Consider the following 18,108-nt stretch of genomic DNA (forward strand, 5'->3'; position numbering starts at 1 on the left):
GCGTTTGTTTAAGACCATCAAAGATGTGCCCCTGTATTAACTCGTCCGCGGTTCAAGCGGGTGTCTATTTAAATTGGTCAATACGAGGACACAGCGGCCCGATACGTGGCGGTACCGAGGAAATAGTTACATCTCTTTCCGTCTTGCGGCAACGCCGATACTAGTTTCTCTGTCATGCGAAAGAGATTTGAACTGCGTCATTTTTAACAAGACGAAATAAAAATATTCATTATTTAATTAAATCTAAGTACTTACGAGTGAAAAGTTACACCTCTGCTTTTATTAGTGTTTCTTGTGTTATTCGTGCACTTTCTAAACGCACAAGAAGGCATTTCGACACACTTTTCGATTTTTATCACGTATTTCCGAAGCGTCCAAATGTCACAGCGGTCAGATGAGCACTGATTACGAATGAGTGAGCTCACTCATTTCGATGTTGACCATTTCGCCGCGGCCAAAAGTATGGTACGGGCAAATCTACTTATTTACATCGATGATCGTTTCATTCCAGTTCACTAACCTTTGAATAGAAATGTAGGAATTTGATTCGGCAACACAAAAATGCTGAATGCAGGCCTCTTATTACATAAAAGATAAAATTATTAGTATTCTATGATACCTAAATTTAAAATAAATTAAATTCATATTTAGCCCTTAACAATTTTCTGTATAGAACATGAATCCCGCATTATTAGGAATGAATTAAAAATGTCGATTGTCATAGGACCTACCGCAAACAACGTTGTACGTGTTGCCTCTCTGTTGCACTTGTAAATTCGAACGTAAGTGTGACAAGGTGGCAACACATCAAACGTCCACACTTTATCAGGCCTGATATCAGACCCGATTTCGGGCCCGAGAAAGTGTATTCTTCAATTTCATCAAATATCAGCACATAGTTGACAATATTTGAAATATAAAAAAAAAATGGTTCATATGCAAAAAAATCAAACAATGAACATTTTTGCCAATTAGAGACGAAGATTTTTGAAGTGAAAGCTTGTTTAGCGGCGCTGTGCACTATTTGTGATGGGGAAATAAACTCGCGACCTTTGCTCGCGACAGGTTACGTGACCGACAGATTCGACAGATTGAAAATTCGTAAGAAGGACACGTGACCTTATCGAAAATTGATAAGTATGGAGTGTGTATTTAAAAGGAGTGAAGTCTCTTATGGTAGAACTGTTAGGGCTCCTCTACACGATGGCCCAGCGTAGGCCAGTCCAAGGGACGCAGCTATGCGGTGAAATGAGATAGCAATATCACTTGCTCCCTCTAACGCATAAATCGCGTAAAATGCGTCCCTAGGACTGGCCTACGCTGGGCCATCATGTAGAGGAGCCATTACAAAAGTATCTAGCTGTCAGCTATAAATCTTTCTAGAATAGCGCTAGAGTAGCTAAGAACCAAGGCGTTATTGACGGAGTGAAGTGCGCTGTCTATGATTTGATTGTTGTGTCAAGTATTCTAGGTATTGTAGCGCCACCTATTAGGTTTTTCGACGACACTTTTTGGTAAATGGAGATTTAATTCCTTACCTCCACCTTCCATACTTCAAGTTCTATCAGTTCCCCCTCCCCCCGCCCATGCCCAAAAAAAAAGGTGTATTTCATGCTTGAGCTGATGGCCTAGTTGCCAATGCTCGTAATAAATTAATAATAAAAAAAAAAAGTTGTCAATGTCATGTTAATACTGTCACTGTCACTTCACTAATGACAGTTGGTCGATGCCTGATGAGAAAGCTGCAAAGATTTCCTGGTTTTGTTAAATTCGTAAAAGCCTGATGATCACTGTTACCGTTCGTTATGTCTAAAAGTGGCACATTCAAAGTGTTAATTTTATAGTTGCAATAATATGTAACTAAAATCAGTGTTCATTTGTGTTAGTGCACCTGATGTGTCAGTAAACATGTTATCCAGATTTCACCACAATCACGGCTCGAACATTATTCTCCTTGAAGAGAACACAGTAGCTTATCGGAAGGCTAGTTTTGCCCATGGATTGACTTTTAGTGAGAAGCCTCTGCTACCAGGGGAAATATTTTTAGTGGAGATAGAGAAAACGGAACGCGGATGGAGCGGGCATATGAGGCTGGGTCTCACGCTTCTCGATCCACAGACAGCAGCTTTAGGAGATAAGGGCTTACCGCAATATGCACTACCAGATTTGGCGAACACGGGTATGTCCTGGATTTTCCCTATTTCAAAGTCTCAGTACAATGTACTAATTGAACTTGTTAACCAAGAGAGGCGGCGCGAGTGCGAGCCCCGTGTATCTGTGCTAGGCGACGGCCACAGCGTCAGAACGCCTCGCGGTTACATATCTAAAATGGTTCTAAAACCACAAACTTTATCTCAAAATGGTACACCACAAGGCATATTACCTATGGATGCTGGCAGTCGCATTGGTGTTATGTTTGTCCCATGCCCAAAGACTAGTAAAGATGATCCTGACTTGGCTGAGATGCATTTCATTATTAATGGGGAAGACCAGGGGCCTTGTACTAAAGCTATACCATACTCAAGAGGTCCGCTACATGCTGTGGTTGATGTTTATGGAACTACAAAACAAGTGAAGATTGTCCAACTTTATGGAGGTAAGAATTTATTTAGATTATTTACACCTGTTTAATTTTTTAGTGTATTAACCTTGTGCAATGAAATAAACTAAATTTTGTCCCTCTCAAACTTACATACTATGCTATGTTGGAAGTAAATGTGATAAGCTTAGCTGGTCAGTTAAATTTGTACTGTTATTGTCAATTTTTGCCATTTTAATATGAATCCCATTTGTTTTAGTGAAAACCCTACAGTCCGTCTGCAGAGACGCAATACTCCAGTACATACAGGATGGTTCTGTGAAGTCATTGCCCTTGCCACAATGCATGAAAGACTTTCTACTCTCATAGATGAGGCTAAAAGCTAAAATAAGTCACAAGAAGACAATAAGGCTGTTACTGAACAACTGAGGTAATTTTAATTGGCACAACACAGGATTTAATGAGCCCTTTGTTTACTTTGACCGTAGTGTTAGTATAAACTCTATATTTTTGTAATACCATTTTTTGGGGCTATTTGAAACCGCTGGGGCTTTTGGAACTATTGAGAACTTGAGTTTAGTTTTTTTTACAGTAGTAACTTAACAGACCCACTCTCAAATAGTCCTAGGAGTTTAAATTGCATTGTTTTCCTTAAATAAATGTTCAGTTAAGCGTGTTTATGTTGCTGTTTGATAATAAAAGTTATGTTTAAAAGGAATATAGGTACAGGGTAAAGTTTTTTCTTTCATTTTCGGTGTGAAGGGCTCTTTGTTTATTTTTTACTTTTTAATTGGGTATTTTTCTTGCTGAGGCTGCTGGTAGCAATTACATATTCTAATTACAAGTAGAGCTTCAAGCCTTTGGTACTTCTGCACAAACTTAGTATTTCATTATCTCATGATAACATAGACTTTTGCAAGCTGAAGTACAGTTTATAATTAATTTATTTTAATAATTATAAGTCAGTTTTATTCCACAATATATTGTTTTACTTGGTAGCTATACTGTTTTGGTTATATTCTGCCTTTACTTCAGAAACTAATCTAGTGCAAAACCTTATGATAACTATTTTCTTATTTGATATTGGATCTCCTTTGGATAGAGTAAATAATTCAGCTTATATTCAATGAAAGTAAAAAAGAGCAAGCAAAAATTTATGAGTTTGTTTTGAAGAAATTTAAATGCTGCAGGTTGAAAAATGATACAGCATTTATTGGGTTGGGTAATGTTATGCAATAGGAGGGTCCACACAGGACCTGCCTAATAATACTTATGTTATAAAACCCTTTTAAACATTCCACCAATGTTCTTACATGATTGTATCTAATAATATTTGTTTATTAACATAATTAACACCACTAATAGATCTTCAAAAAAATGCATATCTGTAATAACTAATATGTGTAATTTTATTATTTACTAGATAATAATGAAAATTTTATTGAATTTCCTAATTTATGATGTTTTTGTGAATGAGAGTTGATCTGAAATTTGTAAATAATTATGACTATATTTTAATATAGTTTTCAAAACTTTCCGAGGCTAATTCCATTTCTAAAATACCTTATATCCTTTAAACAATTTACAAGTTTTTGTAAAGTTATGAAATTAGCATTTTTTTTAAATTATTACACGGATAAAGTTTGCACATCTCCTAAAATTGCAATGAGAATGTGGGACCGGTATTCAGAAGAACTAAATTTCTAAGCTAAGTCTACAATAATTTATATTTACCACCACATTACTAGGTCGATCCATAAGTTCTGCCACAAAGGCTACACTGCTAAATGGTAGTTGTGCAGTGCTAAAAGAAGTTATCGATGGAGATCCCTCAATATTAACATACGTAGTTTAAAAGCTTATTTAATGGTGAATTACTTACTAGTATTACTAATTTTACATAATTTACTCTCTCCAGTTTTGCATAATTTAATATAATATTCGGAAAAAGGCGTAAAAAACGCGCCAAAAAATGCTCCCTATTCCAGGTGATTTTTATCCCTATTTAAATATTTTTACTTTTTATCATCCTGGAATCTTGCATAATTCAAAAGCTGGGTCTTTTATTTAAATATATGTCATAATTCATGTGATGGGACTGACAAGATTACTATCGTTCGTTTTTTTTGGCATTAGAAAAAAGGTAGGTAAGCGATTTTGAGGTGTTTTTTTATTAAAATCACTTTCTTGTCTTTTATGAGAATAAATATCTTTAAACCGAAACCTAGACTTCGAACATAATAAGCGTTTTAGTAAGAAAACTGATGTATGGAGTGAGCACTCTATGCTTACTTTTTTTTCTATGCTTTTGTAAAGGATAATTTTCCACAATTTAGCCGCATGCTCGCATCTAACCACAGGCACAAAGTAAACAAGAAGTAAATAAAGTCACGATTTAAATTTTAAATTAATTACATTTTGATGAGTATTAAACAAGCCTTAAAACCATTTTTTTTATTAAAAACTTTATATTACATTTTATCAGTAATACCTTTGTAAGAGAAGTTATGGACAGACTCAGTATATACGACTTCTATCGAGCCTAATGCGGCACACGACCACACTATAATATCAATAAAGATTTTAATTGAATAACTATGCATTTTGACGACCGGTCTGGCCTAGTGAGTAGTGACCCTGCCTACGAAGCCGATGGTCCTGGGTTCAAATCCCGGTAAGGGCATTTATTTGGGGTTATTCCCACTAGTTACCACCAAGTTGTTGCCAGTGGTAACTACAAGGAATTTTTTTCCCACCTTTTGCCAGTGGTAATAAAAAGTGGGATTTTTTCCCCAGTAGTTACCACCAAAATTTTGTGAGCGTTCAATACTAATAAAAACAGTATAAATATAGAGTGCTTTAATTAATAATTAATTAAAAGACGAATTAATTATAAAATAATTAGTAGTAGTAGTAGCAAAACACTTTATTATACAAAAAGAAACATAAAACAGGAAAGAACACACATCATTTGTACAAAGGCGAACTTATCCCTCTCAGGGATCTATTATTATTAATTAGTTATAAGTAGATTACTGTTTCAGTAAACTGCCTTAAATGTAATCAGAAATAGTCGGTTTTAGACTGATTTGTTTGTTCGTCCGTATAATTGTGACGTTATTTATTGAAAGGGACCTTATTGCCGTTGGCGCTTACGCTATTATCAGCGATGTTCCTATATAATTACAACACTGCGCTACGCAAAGCGGTGTAAGTGCCCTCGACAAAAGAAAAGATCCAGTTTTCATAGATAACGTCACAATGAATTCAATTTGCAATTAATAAGATAAACTTCATCCACACGTTAATGTCTCCTAAAAGATTTATTTTTGCACTTACACCGGTTTATATTTTTGATTACTTTTAAAGCAGTTTATTGAAACACTAATCGACTTAAAGTTATTTATTAAAGCACTTTATATTTATACTGTTTTTATTAATTTTGAACTCTAACAACATTTTGGTGGTAACTATTGGGAAAAAAAAATCCCACCTTTTACCAATGGTAACAACTTGGTGGTAACTTGTGGGGATACCTAACCCATTTTGGGTGATGAACACAGATATTTGTTCCCGAGTCATGGGTGTTTTCTATGTATGTATGTAAGTTTTCTATGTATTTATCTATACAAGCAAAGATAATTTGAAATAGTGGTGGATTGTCAAAGAAAATTTTGTAGCCACAGTAAATTTACTGCCATCTTTTGACACATGATCAAAACGTTTAGAACGCCATTTGACTTTGATCCTTATTCTTTTACTGATATGCGTTAAATTTGTTAAATATCAAAAAGTGGCGCTATCTAATAGATCAAAGGCCAAAGGTATGGCAATGGCAGTATCGTTTCGAGCGATGGCGCCATAACCTTTAGGTTGTGCCCGGTAAGATGGCGGCACTATTTGATATTTAACAAATTTAACACATATCAGTGAATGAATAAGGATCAAAGTCAAATGGCGTTCTAAAAGTTTTAATCATGTCATGTGTCGAAAGATGGCAGCAAATTTACGTGGCCTTAAACTTTTCTTTGACAATACACCTCTATTTCAAATTCTCTTTGGTTGATACGACGAACGTGGACGACGACGAATGCAGCCTTTATCTTTTTAACTTACCTATCTTTATCATTTTTAATGTTAGTAAAACGATAGTTACATAAATCACGGGTTATCCTTGCATTCGTGTGTACCGTGCGCCGCTGTGGTTATCCGTCCTCACTGTGGATTGGTTGTTTTTTTATTGCAGAATTATTGATTTGGACGAATCCTATCACTTCGGAATTGACATGACCATTATGATATACGTAACTCATTTATTCGTTCTTCGTTCATAGCCAGATAAATATCACTTATTTGATTGTTAAACAAATGTGTAAAATAAATTGTATACATAGTACAAGCTATGTAGTTAGTGATAGATAAGTATGATTAAAATTCATATATTATAATGTATTGTTTAAAACTTGACCGTTGTTTTTTTACATGTTATATCTAACGCGCTTTTAATGTTATAGTACATACCTTTAATATAATTCCACAATCATTTACTTTAATTTGACATAATACTTATAACAATTTATTACCAAACTTAGCGAGACTTAAAGGTATCGGAGCTACTACTTAACTAGCGACCCGGCCCGGCTTCGCAAGGGTTAAACAAAACCTTAACAAATTATAAACCTGAACCGTCCTCAAGAATCACTTTATTGATAGGAGAAAACCGCATGAAAATCCGTTCAGTAGTTTAGTTTTTGAGTTTATCGCGAACATACATACAAACAGACGTGGCGGGGGAATTTATTTTATAAGGTGTACTCCAAAATTAAGGACTATGGAGGTGTTATCAAAATACATATTGATGAAGGCGTAAGCGTTGAGAAATACACCTTTTAGGCGTTATATCCTTTTACCGGGATTTAACTCGGGGACCTCCACCTGAATAGGCAAAGACAACCAAAAGTAACAAGTTTTGTTCAGACGAATATAAGCTGAGACTTACTAAAATCTAAAATCAAAACTAAGCAATCCAGTTCGAAAGACCTTTATTTCATATTAGACTTAAGAGAAAAACTATGAAGGAAAAAAATCCCATAATACTAATTATTAATTTCAATATAATATCACCATGAATAATGACTTCCGTTCAAAAATCTCGTTGAAAAGTGGTTTTGGGGTCCTTTTATTGAACTAGACATAAAAGCGTATGCTTAAACCGAAATTACCTAAACTATCTCAGAAATCTTTTTGGTAAAGGTAGAGTATATGGTACAAATCCAACATTCTTGTTGAAATTTCTGTAGTCCAAGAGGTTGTCAGGCTCTATATGTTCTACCCAGTAGTCTTCAAGCTCTGGGTCCAGTGTCCCCATCCAGTGCTTTGAAAAATACAGAATTTTAACACAGTGTAAATTTGAGACTTTATACTTAAGTAGGTACAAAAGCTCTAAGGTACTGTACCTACTACTCTAATAACATTAGTAATAAACTATAACCGCTAATGGCAATAAGCCATGATCTAATTAAGGTATGTAAAATGGTTTAGATGGCACCCCCCTGCCATATTATTATGGCGAATGGTCACGAAATCGTCGCACGCCCTGTGCAAATAATGTGCAAGCAAAGATTTCACAAAATTCTTTGGTATTTTGACGTCCAAATCTATAAAAACTATACGCAATCGTAGCCAGGTATTATATTTAAACACGGATAAAGTGCCAAAAAAGGTGGTGTATACATTACACATTATTGCCCGTTGTATATTATAAGATACGTTATATATGGCCGACCTTGACCGATCTGCCTACCGGATGAAAATTATATTTTATGAAAGAAAATATGTTCCTGAACATAAATAAATAGAGTTGCCTGAAGAAATATGGTCAAGGCTATTCTGCATTAATAAAAAAAAAAGAATTCTTCAAATTTCACCGACTTGTCTACCGAACAAACTAAGTGCCAATGGAAAGTATTCAACTTGTACAACATGAAACAATTGGGTTGCCTCTCTTTTTCCGGTCACTATTATGTTTATATGCAGTGCCGGATTAACCATTAAGCAAAATAAGCACTTGCTTAGGGCACCACGTGTAGGGGGGCACCAAAATCGTAGGAAAAAAAACGCGCAGGCTGCATCAGCATCGCAGTCGTAGTGTAGTACTTATGTACACGAAACTTTTTGATACGTGTGAAAGTACCCATCTAATAACGAAGGGTCGTAAGGGAGTGAGGACACGTAAGTACATCTCCAACCTTACGCAGAGGCCATCAAAGCTCATGGCCAAAAAATTTTGCCATCGGGCTTGTGGCTAACCGATTTTCGCGACGTAGAATACCGATTTTGTAGCGTATTTTGCACTCTTGTACACCAGATGTATCGGCCAGGCCGAGTTGCTGCAGAGCCGCGATCCTGCGACCTAATTGTCAAAGTGTAATAAAGGGCCCTGCGAAGGCCGAAAAACAAAAGCATCTTATCAAGTTGCGCTTTTGAGTTAAGCCAAAGGCCGAGCAGTAGGAGGACCGTGATTACATAGGTTCGGTTTCAAGCCACTCTTTTGCAGTTCGGCGTTAGGTCTTATGCGACGCCAGGCCTTCTACTTTATGCAAACTGCCTCACTTTCGCTTGGCCATGGATCCAAATCTATGCTGTCCTCTTTCGCAGCTGGGCTGCCTTGCTCACACCTCGCCATTGGTTGTAATATGATATCGCGCCGCGATCAGATGCTCCGGACGTCCAGCTATTCATACCTCGCCATTGGTCAAATTCAAGCCTTGTTTTCTTCCAGCTCGACCTTCATCATCTGTAAGCGCCGATTGAACTCTCCGCGCATTCAGCCTTAGACTTTGCCTTTAAAAACACTGATTTAAACCTTCACGATTTAGGCCAATCAAATTAGATCCAAAAATAGCGTTTTGAGGAATTAATTCCCAGCAAGCTGGAAATTGTTTTAATACATTTATTTGGTCCTAAATGCGTGTAATCCGAGTTTGCTCTATCCCAGGAGGTGTGCATACATTTTGGGATCCTTAGGAGATATTTTTTTCCTTTGAATTGCCAAACCACTCGATTTAGAAGGAACCCACTATCAATTACAATAGGACTTGGTGGATCAGACACTGGTAGCTAAGAATGCGTTTTAGGATAATTAACATAATTTTTCCAAAAATAAAAAATTACTACCTTTTTTACAATTTACTACGAATACATATTAAGGTACCTTAAATCAATCAATATATTTTATTGCAAGAACATAGTTAAATTACATTTCGGATCCTCAGATATCAATTTTAATAATACTCGTAATTAGAGCAAATTTTCCGTCCGCCGTACCGTTTTGGATTTACAAGCAAAAAAAACTGAAAAAGAGGAAACATTTATGCACACCTCCTGGAATGGAGTAAACTCGGATTACACATATTTTTAGGTCGGAAAAATCTAATTGTTTTGGCCTAATTGTGACACATTATTATTTAAGAAAACGAGACTTAATCCCGTTTGATTAAGTTCTAAAATTACGACCAACGTCAAAATAATGATGTCGACTTTACACAGTTTTCTCCGAGACCATGGGGACAACGCCGTCCTTGAAACGTCTTCTGGTCAGACGTCATTTTGAAACTTACCCTATTAAGTCCCGTATTCATAAACAATAATTTGCTATTTAAGATATTTTTGGCCATTGGTACTGGTTCTGACAAGAACCAATGGCCAATGGCTAAGCCCCTACTGAAGCTCGGCCTTTGCCCTCACATGAATGAGCTTCGCAGGAAAGCTCTAGAGGTTGCAAAACTCTGTGCGGAGTACGGCCTATGTCTTACGTCTTCGCTTACACTTGGAAAATGGTTGGCTTGGCCTCCGGACTTATGCGAAACACGGTCTTCGAATTTGCTTACACTTGACCTTACCTACTCTTGGAACATTACTGCTGCAGTACTGTCAATTTCCGTGACAAAATGATGTGACGGATTGAAAATTGTATTCTCAGCAGTAATGCGGCAATCAATGTCACTCAATTTACCAATAAAATTCAATGTAATCTTGATGAGGGGGCACCATGGTCTAGAAATGCTTAGGGCACCAAAATGTCTTAAACCGGCACTGTTTATATCGATAATTACACTCATCTGCTTACCGCTTGAATTACATATCAAAATGATGGTAATTTTATTGCGAATACAGTGGTATAGGGTTGCCTTCGAAAATCCATTCAGAAATGAGGGTTGCCATGCTTTTGAATAAGATAAGAAGGGAAGACTTTCAGCGACAACTCAAGAATGGCTTAACTGATCGCCTTTATTTTAATTTTCATTAAATGTATTTATTCAGCACTATTTTTGTGATTTTTATCATAATTTTTGGTTCAAAAGTTAGGAGGAAACACATTTTTTTTTTCGTTTCAAGCCTATGGTGTGGGATATCGTTGGATAGGTTTTTCATAATAAATAGGGGTCTCAAATGATTTTTTGATAAAGTGAATCATTTCGGAAATAATCGCTTCAAAAGAAAAAAAATGTCTTCCCTACTAACTTTTGAACCATAGGTCCAAAAAAATATAAAAATAGTGCTTAGTAAACACAATGCATGAAAATTAAAACAAAGGTGATCAGTTAAGCCGTTTTTGAGTTATCGCTAGAAGTCTTCCATTATTTTATGTAAAAGCCTTTAAAACGTCATTAGTGACCGGAAATTCGCAGGCAACTATATAACACTGTATTCGCAATAAAATTACCATCATTTTGATACATAATTCAAGCGGTACGCAGATGAGTGTAATTATCGATATAAAACGGCAACCACATAATAGGGACCGTAAAAAGAGAGGCACTTTGTCCGTGTCGGTATTTAATACCTTGACTGTACTCTGGTTAACTTGTGGAGATCCACTCTGTAAGGTTGTGAACACTTGTGAATAACCACATTGAGATAGTTCGTTGAACTTTGACACCAATTACTTAACACATTCGTCTGGCAGTGAATGTGTTAATGTAGGCACGTCGCTTTGTCTCATTTGCAAAATTTGTACTATTACACAACAATTTCAACATTAATATTAGGGGCAAAAAGTATAATTCCGATTGTAGATACCAACCTGCCGCGTATGCTCCGCCCAAATTAATATTGTTCCTTCGGCTAATTCTTTTGCAAGTTCAAACGTCTTCTCTAAATAGCTACGGGCATGGAACTTGTTGCCTCTTATGAAGTTAAAGTAGGCCAGAAGTAAAAAATATCTGTAAAAGAAGTCCCTATTATTGTTATTATTATTTATGAATGCAAAGGCAGCTTACTAGGTTACTAGTGCTATATAATACGTGCACATTAATGTCCTGCACTTGTGTTTTGTCCATTTATAAAATGTTTGTCGAGTCTGTTTTTAAAAAGTCCACTGAGGGTAGTGAGGGTGCACTGATTACGGATTCGGGCAAACTGTTCCATACTTTCACTACGCGGTTAGACAGGAAGTGTCATCTTAGGTTGTTACTACTCTGCGTCCGTGTCAGCTTCAGAGAATCAATGTGCTCTCAGTCTGGCACACATATTCCGAGTGAAAATATCACTCAATGCTTTCACTATCAGAGAATTTAACATTATTCGGTTGCAAACAAGCAGCTCGCAAGCCGCATGCGGTTCTCAGATGTACAATTTCAATACCATTGCGGCATTTTTAGTATCGCAATAAAGGGTCTAGCAGGCTAAGGAAGGAGAAGTGGCCCCTGTGATGAATGATGTGCCCCAGGTTTTTATAATGTCATTTGTTGGCTATCTTTTAGTATAGAAGCACCTTAACTTTCAGCCCCCTATCTTGAACCGTCACCGAGATAATGTCAAAAACGTCATTTTATGGACACATTTTTCAAAGTTGTTTTTCTCCTGAACTATAAAAGGTAGAGCAATCAAACCAAATCATAGCTACAAAGAATGAGTAGGAGTAAAACTCAGATTTTTTAAAAATATTTAATTCCCTGAAAAAATAATGATTCCCGATAAATGATTGATAAATAATGATTCATGTCCGATTTTTTTTGACAGCTCTTTTCGATAACTATTTATAAAGGTTCACCTATAGAAAAAATCACATAAACTGCAAATAGTATTAGCTACTACCATGTGACAAATCAATTGGATAGGTGCAACATACTTTAAAAAAATGTCACGAAAGCGTTTAGCTATCATACAAGGCGTCTTTCATTCTGAAGGAGATTTTCTGTTTAAATGAGGTTTAATTTCGTTGCCTAGCAATAGAGAGTGTTTATTTTGAACTTGACGCATGGCTGTCAAAAAAGGTTGCAAGACTCATTTGATAGTTGTTTAATGAGTCTTTCGTTGACATTTTTTTAAAAGTATGTTGCACCAATTATATTGAATTGATTTTTCGCATGGTAGTAGCTAATACTGTTTGCAGTTTATATGATTTTTTCTATAAGGTACACCACCTTTACAAACTTGTTGAACAGAGCTGTCAAAAAAATCTCGGACATTTTAATCATTATTTTCTCCGCGAATTAAACATTTAAAAAAAATCTGAGTTATACTCCTACTCATTCTTTGTAGCTATGATTTGGTTTGATTGCTCTACCTTATTTAGTTCAGGGGAAAAACGACTTTGAAAAATGTATCCATAAAATGTCGTTTTTGACATTATCTCGGTGAGGGTTCAAGATAGGGGGCTGAAAGTTAAGGTGTTTCTATATTATAAGATAGCCAACAAATGACATTATAAAAATCCGATATTCGTCACCGGGGCCACTTCTCCTTCCTTAGCCTGCTAGACCCTTTAATGCAGTCTTTAGATTGACCATTACCTATTGCGCTTGTTGCATCGTTGATTTTTACCGCGGTTGTCTCATCGTCTCAAACGTTTAACAGGTTATTTAGGTCAATCAGGAAAGACCTTTCCCATACCCAATGCAATAATCAATCATTGGCCCTCGGAACTGGCCCTATTTTTACAGGAATCTATCTCAGTGTAAGACTGGAAGGGCAAATTGTTGGAGAGGGACGACATTAGAGTTTGTGTGCTTACGTAGGATCTTACCGACCGACCGTGTCTCGAGCAGCTTTACTATTCTGTCTTATTGGTTTTAAAATAAACAATCTAACCTCGGTTGATATATTGGTGCTCTCGGACAATACTTGCTCAACATTTCGAACATATTCTTTATTGTCTCTTTAATAATTGTAATTTGGTTCTCGTTCATTGCATCAATCTGTAATACAATGTATCTTTAGTAGTTCGTGTATATTCCAATTATCAATATCTTAAAATTATTTATATTTAATCATGAATATTATGATATTTATGATATTATCACGTTTATGAATAACTACAACGCATAATGTAGTGCAAAATAACATGACTGATTTGACAGCTGTAGTAGATGGTACTACATACATTATATGGCAATCGAGGTTGTCACTCGCTAACGTTTGATAATCCAGTTACCACTAATCTTCTGACAGTACAACGCCATCTACTGCACCAAAAGTATTAGACAGAAAACAAAACTTACCTCTCTAACTAACATTATAAGCCATCCTTCCAACAAAATTAACTGCAGATTAATCTTGTATTCTATTTGTTTATTCTCGGTGGCCATTATTTCTTTTACTTTCTTTTCCCATAAAACCGACGTCTCCCACGCGCATACTCTGACAGTTCTGTGAGAAACATTTTTGAAGGAGCATTAGTTTTAGTAGGTAGTAGGTACATATGAACATTCGTAATACCTAGGTATTACGAATGTTCATAGTGTGTCTTGAAGTATCGGTGGGTGTGAGGTGTCCTGATGAGGAAGCCCTAAGAAAAGGAAAAAAATAATAAGAAAAACAAATTGGGAGGGAGAAATTGCATTCGTTAACACTTTTGATAACTGTGAAGTGGACGTTAAAAAACTGGAAAGCGACCCTGGACTCCGGAGCTGTATCTAATATTCAACCCTTTGTCTGTGTTTCATAAGGATCCTGTTTTTTTCTGCTCTATTCGGCACGACCGAGGTTTGAACCCACGATCCTTAAACTACGTCCAATTCGTCCAAAAGAGAGGTATGGGCACTGTGAATGTCATCTCGCTTTGTGTGGTAGGGCAGAGCACAGTGGATGTCATTCCAGATCTAAAGCAGATCCCAACTGAGGAGGTACCTCTACCTTATAGAAAACCGCAGCCAAATAACACTAAACCTTACTCATAGTGTTGTGTTCCTGCCGGTGAGTAAGAGCTCAACGAGGGTGCGGAGTGTTAGGGTCGGCAACGTGCATGTAACACCTCTGGATTTGCAGGCGTCCATAGGCTACGGATACTACCATCAGGCGGGCCGTATGCTTGTTTGCCACTGACGTAGTATAAATAAAACACACATACGGAACGTTAAGATAAACAGAGGTTGCTCCTACATGAGTACATGAACTTACATAAGCCACATACAACCAAAGTAGTCCCACGCGGCGTCTTTACTCTTGAACGCCAGGATGGTGTCTCCATGCTGCATGTAGAAGCTTTCGCATTCCTGGTACGACTCAACGCAGTAGCCAGTCTCAATTAATATCATTAACGAGTACGTATAGTACCAGGTTGTCGCTGAAAGGAATGTGAAGATGCGTCGAGATCTGGTAGGTGTACTTCACAATGCGCGTGAGCAGTTAACGAGCCTTTAATACTCTGTCAATATACACGGGCATTTTATGGCATATTCTGAGTAAGAAACTTATGAGAACTTACAAAAGTAATCCTCATTTTTTCTTGTGTCTTAAGCCTTCAGACACCTGAACTTTTGTGAAAAGAAATCGGTATTTAGCTTTATCCGCCAAGGCCAGGAATTATTATCCCTCTAAGTCTACTTCCTACTTCTTAACTTCGTTCACTAACTTATGTTCACGTTTAGCAGTAAGTTACAGAACTGGCTGCAAAAACCACAATTTAAGTAAACATACAACTCAAGTCAAACTCGCCATCCATGTACAAGTTCTCCCTCATCAGTAGAACCATCTCATTAATGCGTAGATCACTGAGCAGTAGCCTCAGCAAAGACACCACGAGACGTACGCGCATACCCGACTCTCGGAGCATGGACACCATGTGCATCACCGGCAAACCGAAATTTAGGCTTTCGTTCTTCTTACCGTATTCCACACTGAAATTATTAAGTTACGTAATATTAAATCAAAAACCAAGGAAAAGTGAATTGATTTATATCGTCTGAATCATCAGTGACTGTCAGTGATGTGGTTCATGAGATGACGATTGACAACCAGTTAACAACCAGATATCGAAGGAAAAAGAGACGCTTCGCAGGCCCGAAGTAAAGGACAAACGAATGATGAAGTTATAATTTCACATTTTACATTTACCACTGGTTTACTTGTGAAAGAAAACGCCGTTGCAGCACAAAGTTACCTAGGCCTCAAATCAGATCTTTTCCTTTAGGTTGGTATGAATGCCTTGTTAGATATCTCCTTTACGCCTGAACATTCAGGGCACTATATTACATTATAAAAATAACATTCAATTGCATATTCTAAATTTAAGTGTGTGTGTAATAAAAAAAGAGCAATGATAGAAAGGTAGGTACTAACAAAAACAAAAACACGGTGGTATAGAGCACGCAGACCGCGCGCGCTTCTGCATCGTCCAACTGGCCGCGCTTCCGCCGACAAAGCTCTATGACCATGTTCACTATCTTGACACATTTAGAGAGCTGGAAAGAAACATAACAAATACTGTTACTTACATGCAAAAATTCTGTTCGCTAGCAACCCAATCTAATATTAAGTGTTCTTGGCGCTTTTGGCGACCAAAGAGCTATTGGCGAGTGAAGAAAAGCTTGCGTTACGTTTTTTTTTTGAGGCAGAACGAGATGCATCCTTGCGAGAAAGGCTAGGACAATACTTTATTTCATAAATAGTGACTGCTTAAATTGGCGACTCGTCTTATTATTATTGTCTACAGTTACGAGTAAAACTTGATCGAAATCATACTTCCTGATTGTTGAAATGAGTCGTAATCATGTTTCCATAACATTCGCAGAGGAGTTTGAAGTTCGAGTTGCTGCGTAGGGCGTAGTCAAATGACCACTTCGCTGTCAATTCAGCATTTGAATATTCTTTGCACCCCTACAAATGAAACCATGTAAGTAAGTACAGCCATCTGGAATAATCATGATATTTATGTAATAAATATCACGCGCCTATGGCTTTACAAAAAATAATATATTCAAGGAGACAATACTGTACTGCAGGTCTGTATTATGCATTAGTTTTATTTGTAGTATTATAATAGTATTATAAATTTAGTTTTTAATATCTAACTGTCTATCTTCCCTATAAGTGTTTCTCTTAACCCACCTATAACCTTATTATTTCAGCCAAGATGTTAATTCGTAAATTGGTTAAATGTATAATAAAACCTCCTTATCATCATCAGGTTGAGAAATGATAGGTATCGATAGCCATCAAAAATACGTAGAAAAGAAAAACATTTTTTGTAATTGTCATGTAACTTAACTGTACAAGTTTAAAGTATTACGAGGAACTCAAGATACATACTACAAATAATGTATAGAGTCGGTTTAATGTGATTGCAACTTCTTCGTAAAAAAAGCAAATCAAGCCGTTCACTGTCCCGATAAAGGCTTTCGGCTTAACTTTAAAAGCCATCCATTGGCGCACACTAATGTGCATATTACGGATCATTTGCTGATATCTGAAAACACCGACGTAAAATTAAAAATTGAACCTGAAGAAATGGAACCAACTAAAAACCCTTTTATCCTTTTCTTCGAGAAATCGGGGATCATACATTAAAACAAAACGGGACGAATATAGAACCTCCTTCCATAGTTATTATGAAGTGAATGCAAAAACTTGTAAACTCTATGAGAATTTGAATTTCAGCCTTGGCCACCATAGGCGTCAGGCCCCTTATTACATACTAGGCGCCCTTTTCTCAGCTTTCTATATAGACTGCGGCCCCTAATATCTAGCCGCTCTAGGCCCGGGCCTACTCGAGTCTTAGGGCATATCCGCCATTGAGTTTATGAAAATCATCAGAGCTCACTGTTCAGTTAAAACAGCTTACTTAGTTGTAGGGAACGGGTCACGAAACAACTCCAATGCGCGATGTAGGTGTTTTCTAGCTTCGATAAGTTCCCCAGACGCGAGCATGCAACCGCCTCGAAGCGACACAATACGTCCCAAGCAGAAGTCTTTGAACCAGCTGATCTTGCAATTTAATTGACAGTTGGACCAATATTCGTCACTCTGCAACACACATAGCTGAGTTAACGGAATGAACAAAGGTCGGTCAGGAGGTCCATCACAATATTCGCAAGGTTCAATGTGATTAAGGTTGGAGCACACTTTAAGGCCCGGCTCCAGGTAAATGCCGCACCAACTCTTTGGATCAACCATAGGCAAACACGTAACGGCGGCAAGGGAAAACCACAGGACGACGGCAACGCTAGCGCGGTGACAGCCAGATATACATACTATCATATACAAGTGCAGTTATTGCGAATTGTCTACGCAACTAAGGCACTGCTTGGTTGTGCAGAGGCGACCCCGTGCTGTTTTGTTATTAACAG

The 18,108-nt window shown here is 37.0% G+C and overlaps 2 protein-coding genes across 2 annotated transcripts in view; one reads left to right on the plus strand and one right to left on the minus strand.

Annotated features, from left to right (window-relative positions):
- The first annotated feature begins 1,663 nt into the window (after window positions 1-1,663).
- On the plus strand, window positions 1,664-7,006 carry LOC133527831 (neuralized-like protein 2). Its single transcript, XM_061865017.1, has 2 exons — window positions 1,664-2,596; window positions 2,799-7,006. Exons 1-2 carry the CDS (start codon window positions 1,909-1,911, stop codon window positions 2,906-2,908), a joined length of 798 nt encoding a protein of 265 aa, XP_061721001.1. The 5' UTR covers window positions 1,664-1,908; the 3' UTR covers window positions 2,909-7,006.
- A 558-nt stretch (window positions 7,007-7,564) lies between these two features.
- The window catches only part of LOC133527896 (uncharacterized), a 37,432-nt gene continuing 26,888 nt past the window's right edge, over window positions 7,565-18,108 (minus strand). The window contains exons 20-29 of the mRNA XM_061865090.1: window positions 17,603-18,012; window positions 17,072-17,230; window positions 16,505-16,639; window positions 16,103-16,224; window positions 15,461-15,660; window positions 14,942-15,107; window positions 14,044-14,191; window positions 13,634-13,740; window positions 11,625-11,763; window positions 7,565-7,913 (exon numbers count right to left, since the gene is read on the minus strand). Coding sequence (XP_061721074.1) covers window positions 7,767-7,913; window positions 11,625-11,763; window positions 13,634-13,740; window positions 14,044-14,191; window positions 14,942-15,107; window positions 15,461-15,660; window positions 16,103-16,224; window positions 16,505-16,639; window positions 17,072-17,230; window positions 17,603-18,012 — 1,733 coding nt within the window. The 3' untranslated portion in view covers window positions 7,565-7,766. The remainder of the gene's footprint in view (window positions 7,914-11,624; window positions 11,764-13,633; window positions 13,741-14,043; window positions 14,192-14,941; window positions 15,108-15,460; window positions 15,661-16,102; window positions 16,225-16,504; window positions 16,640-17,071; window positions 17,231-17,602; window positions 18,013-18,108) is intronic.

Source organism: Cydia pomonella, chromosome 18 (genome assembly GCF_033807575.1).
Source record: "Cydia pomonella isolate Wapato2018A chromosome 18, ilCydPomo1, whole genome shotgun sequence".
In the NCBI taxonomy this organism is placed as follows: domain Eukaryota; kingdom Metazoa; phylum Arthropoda; class Insecta; order Lepidoptera; family Tortricidae; genus Cydia; species Cydia pomonella.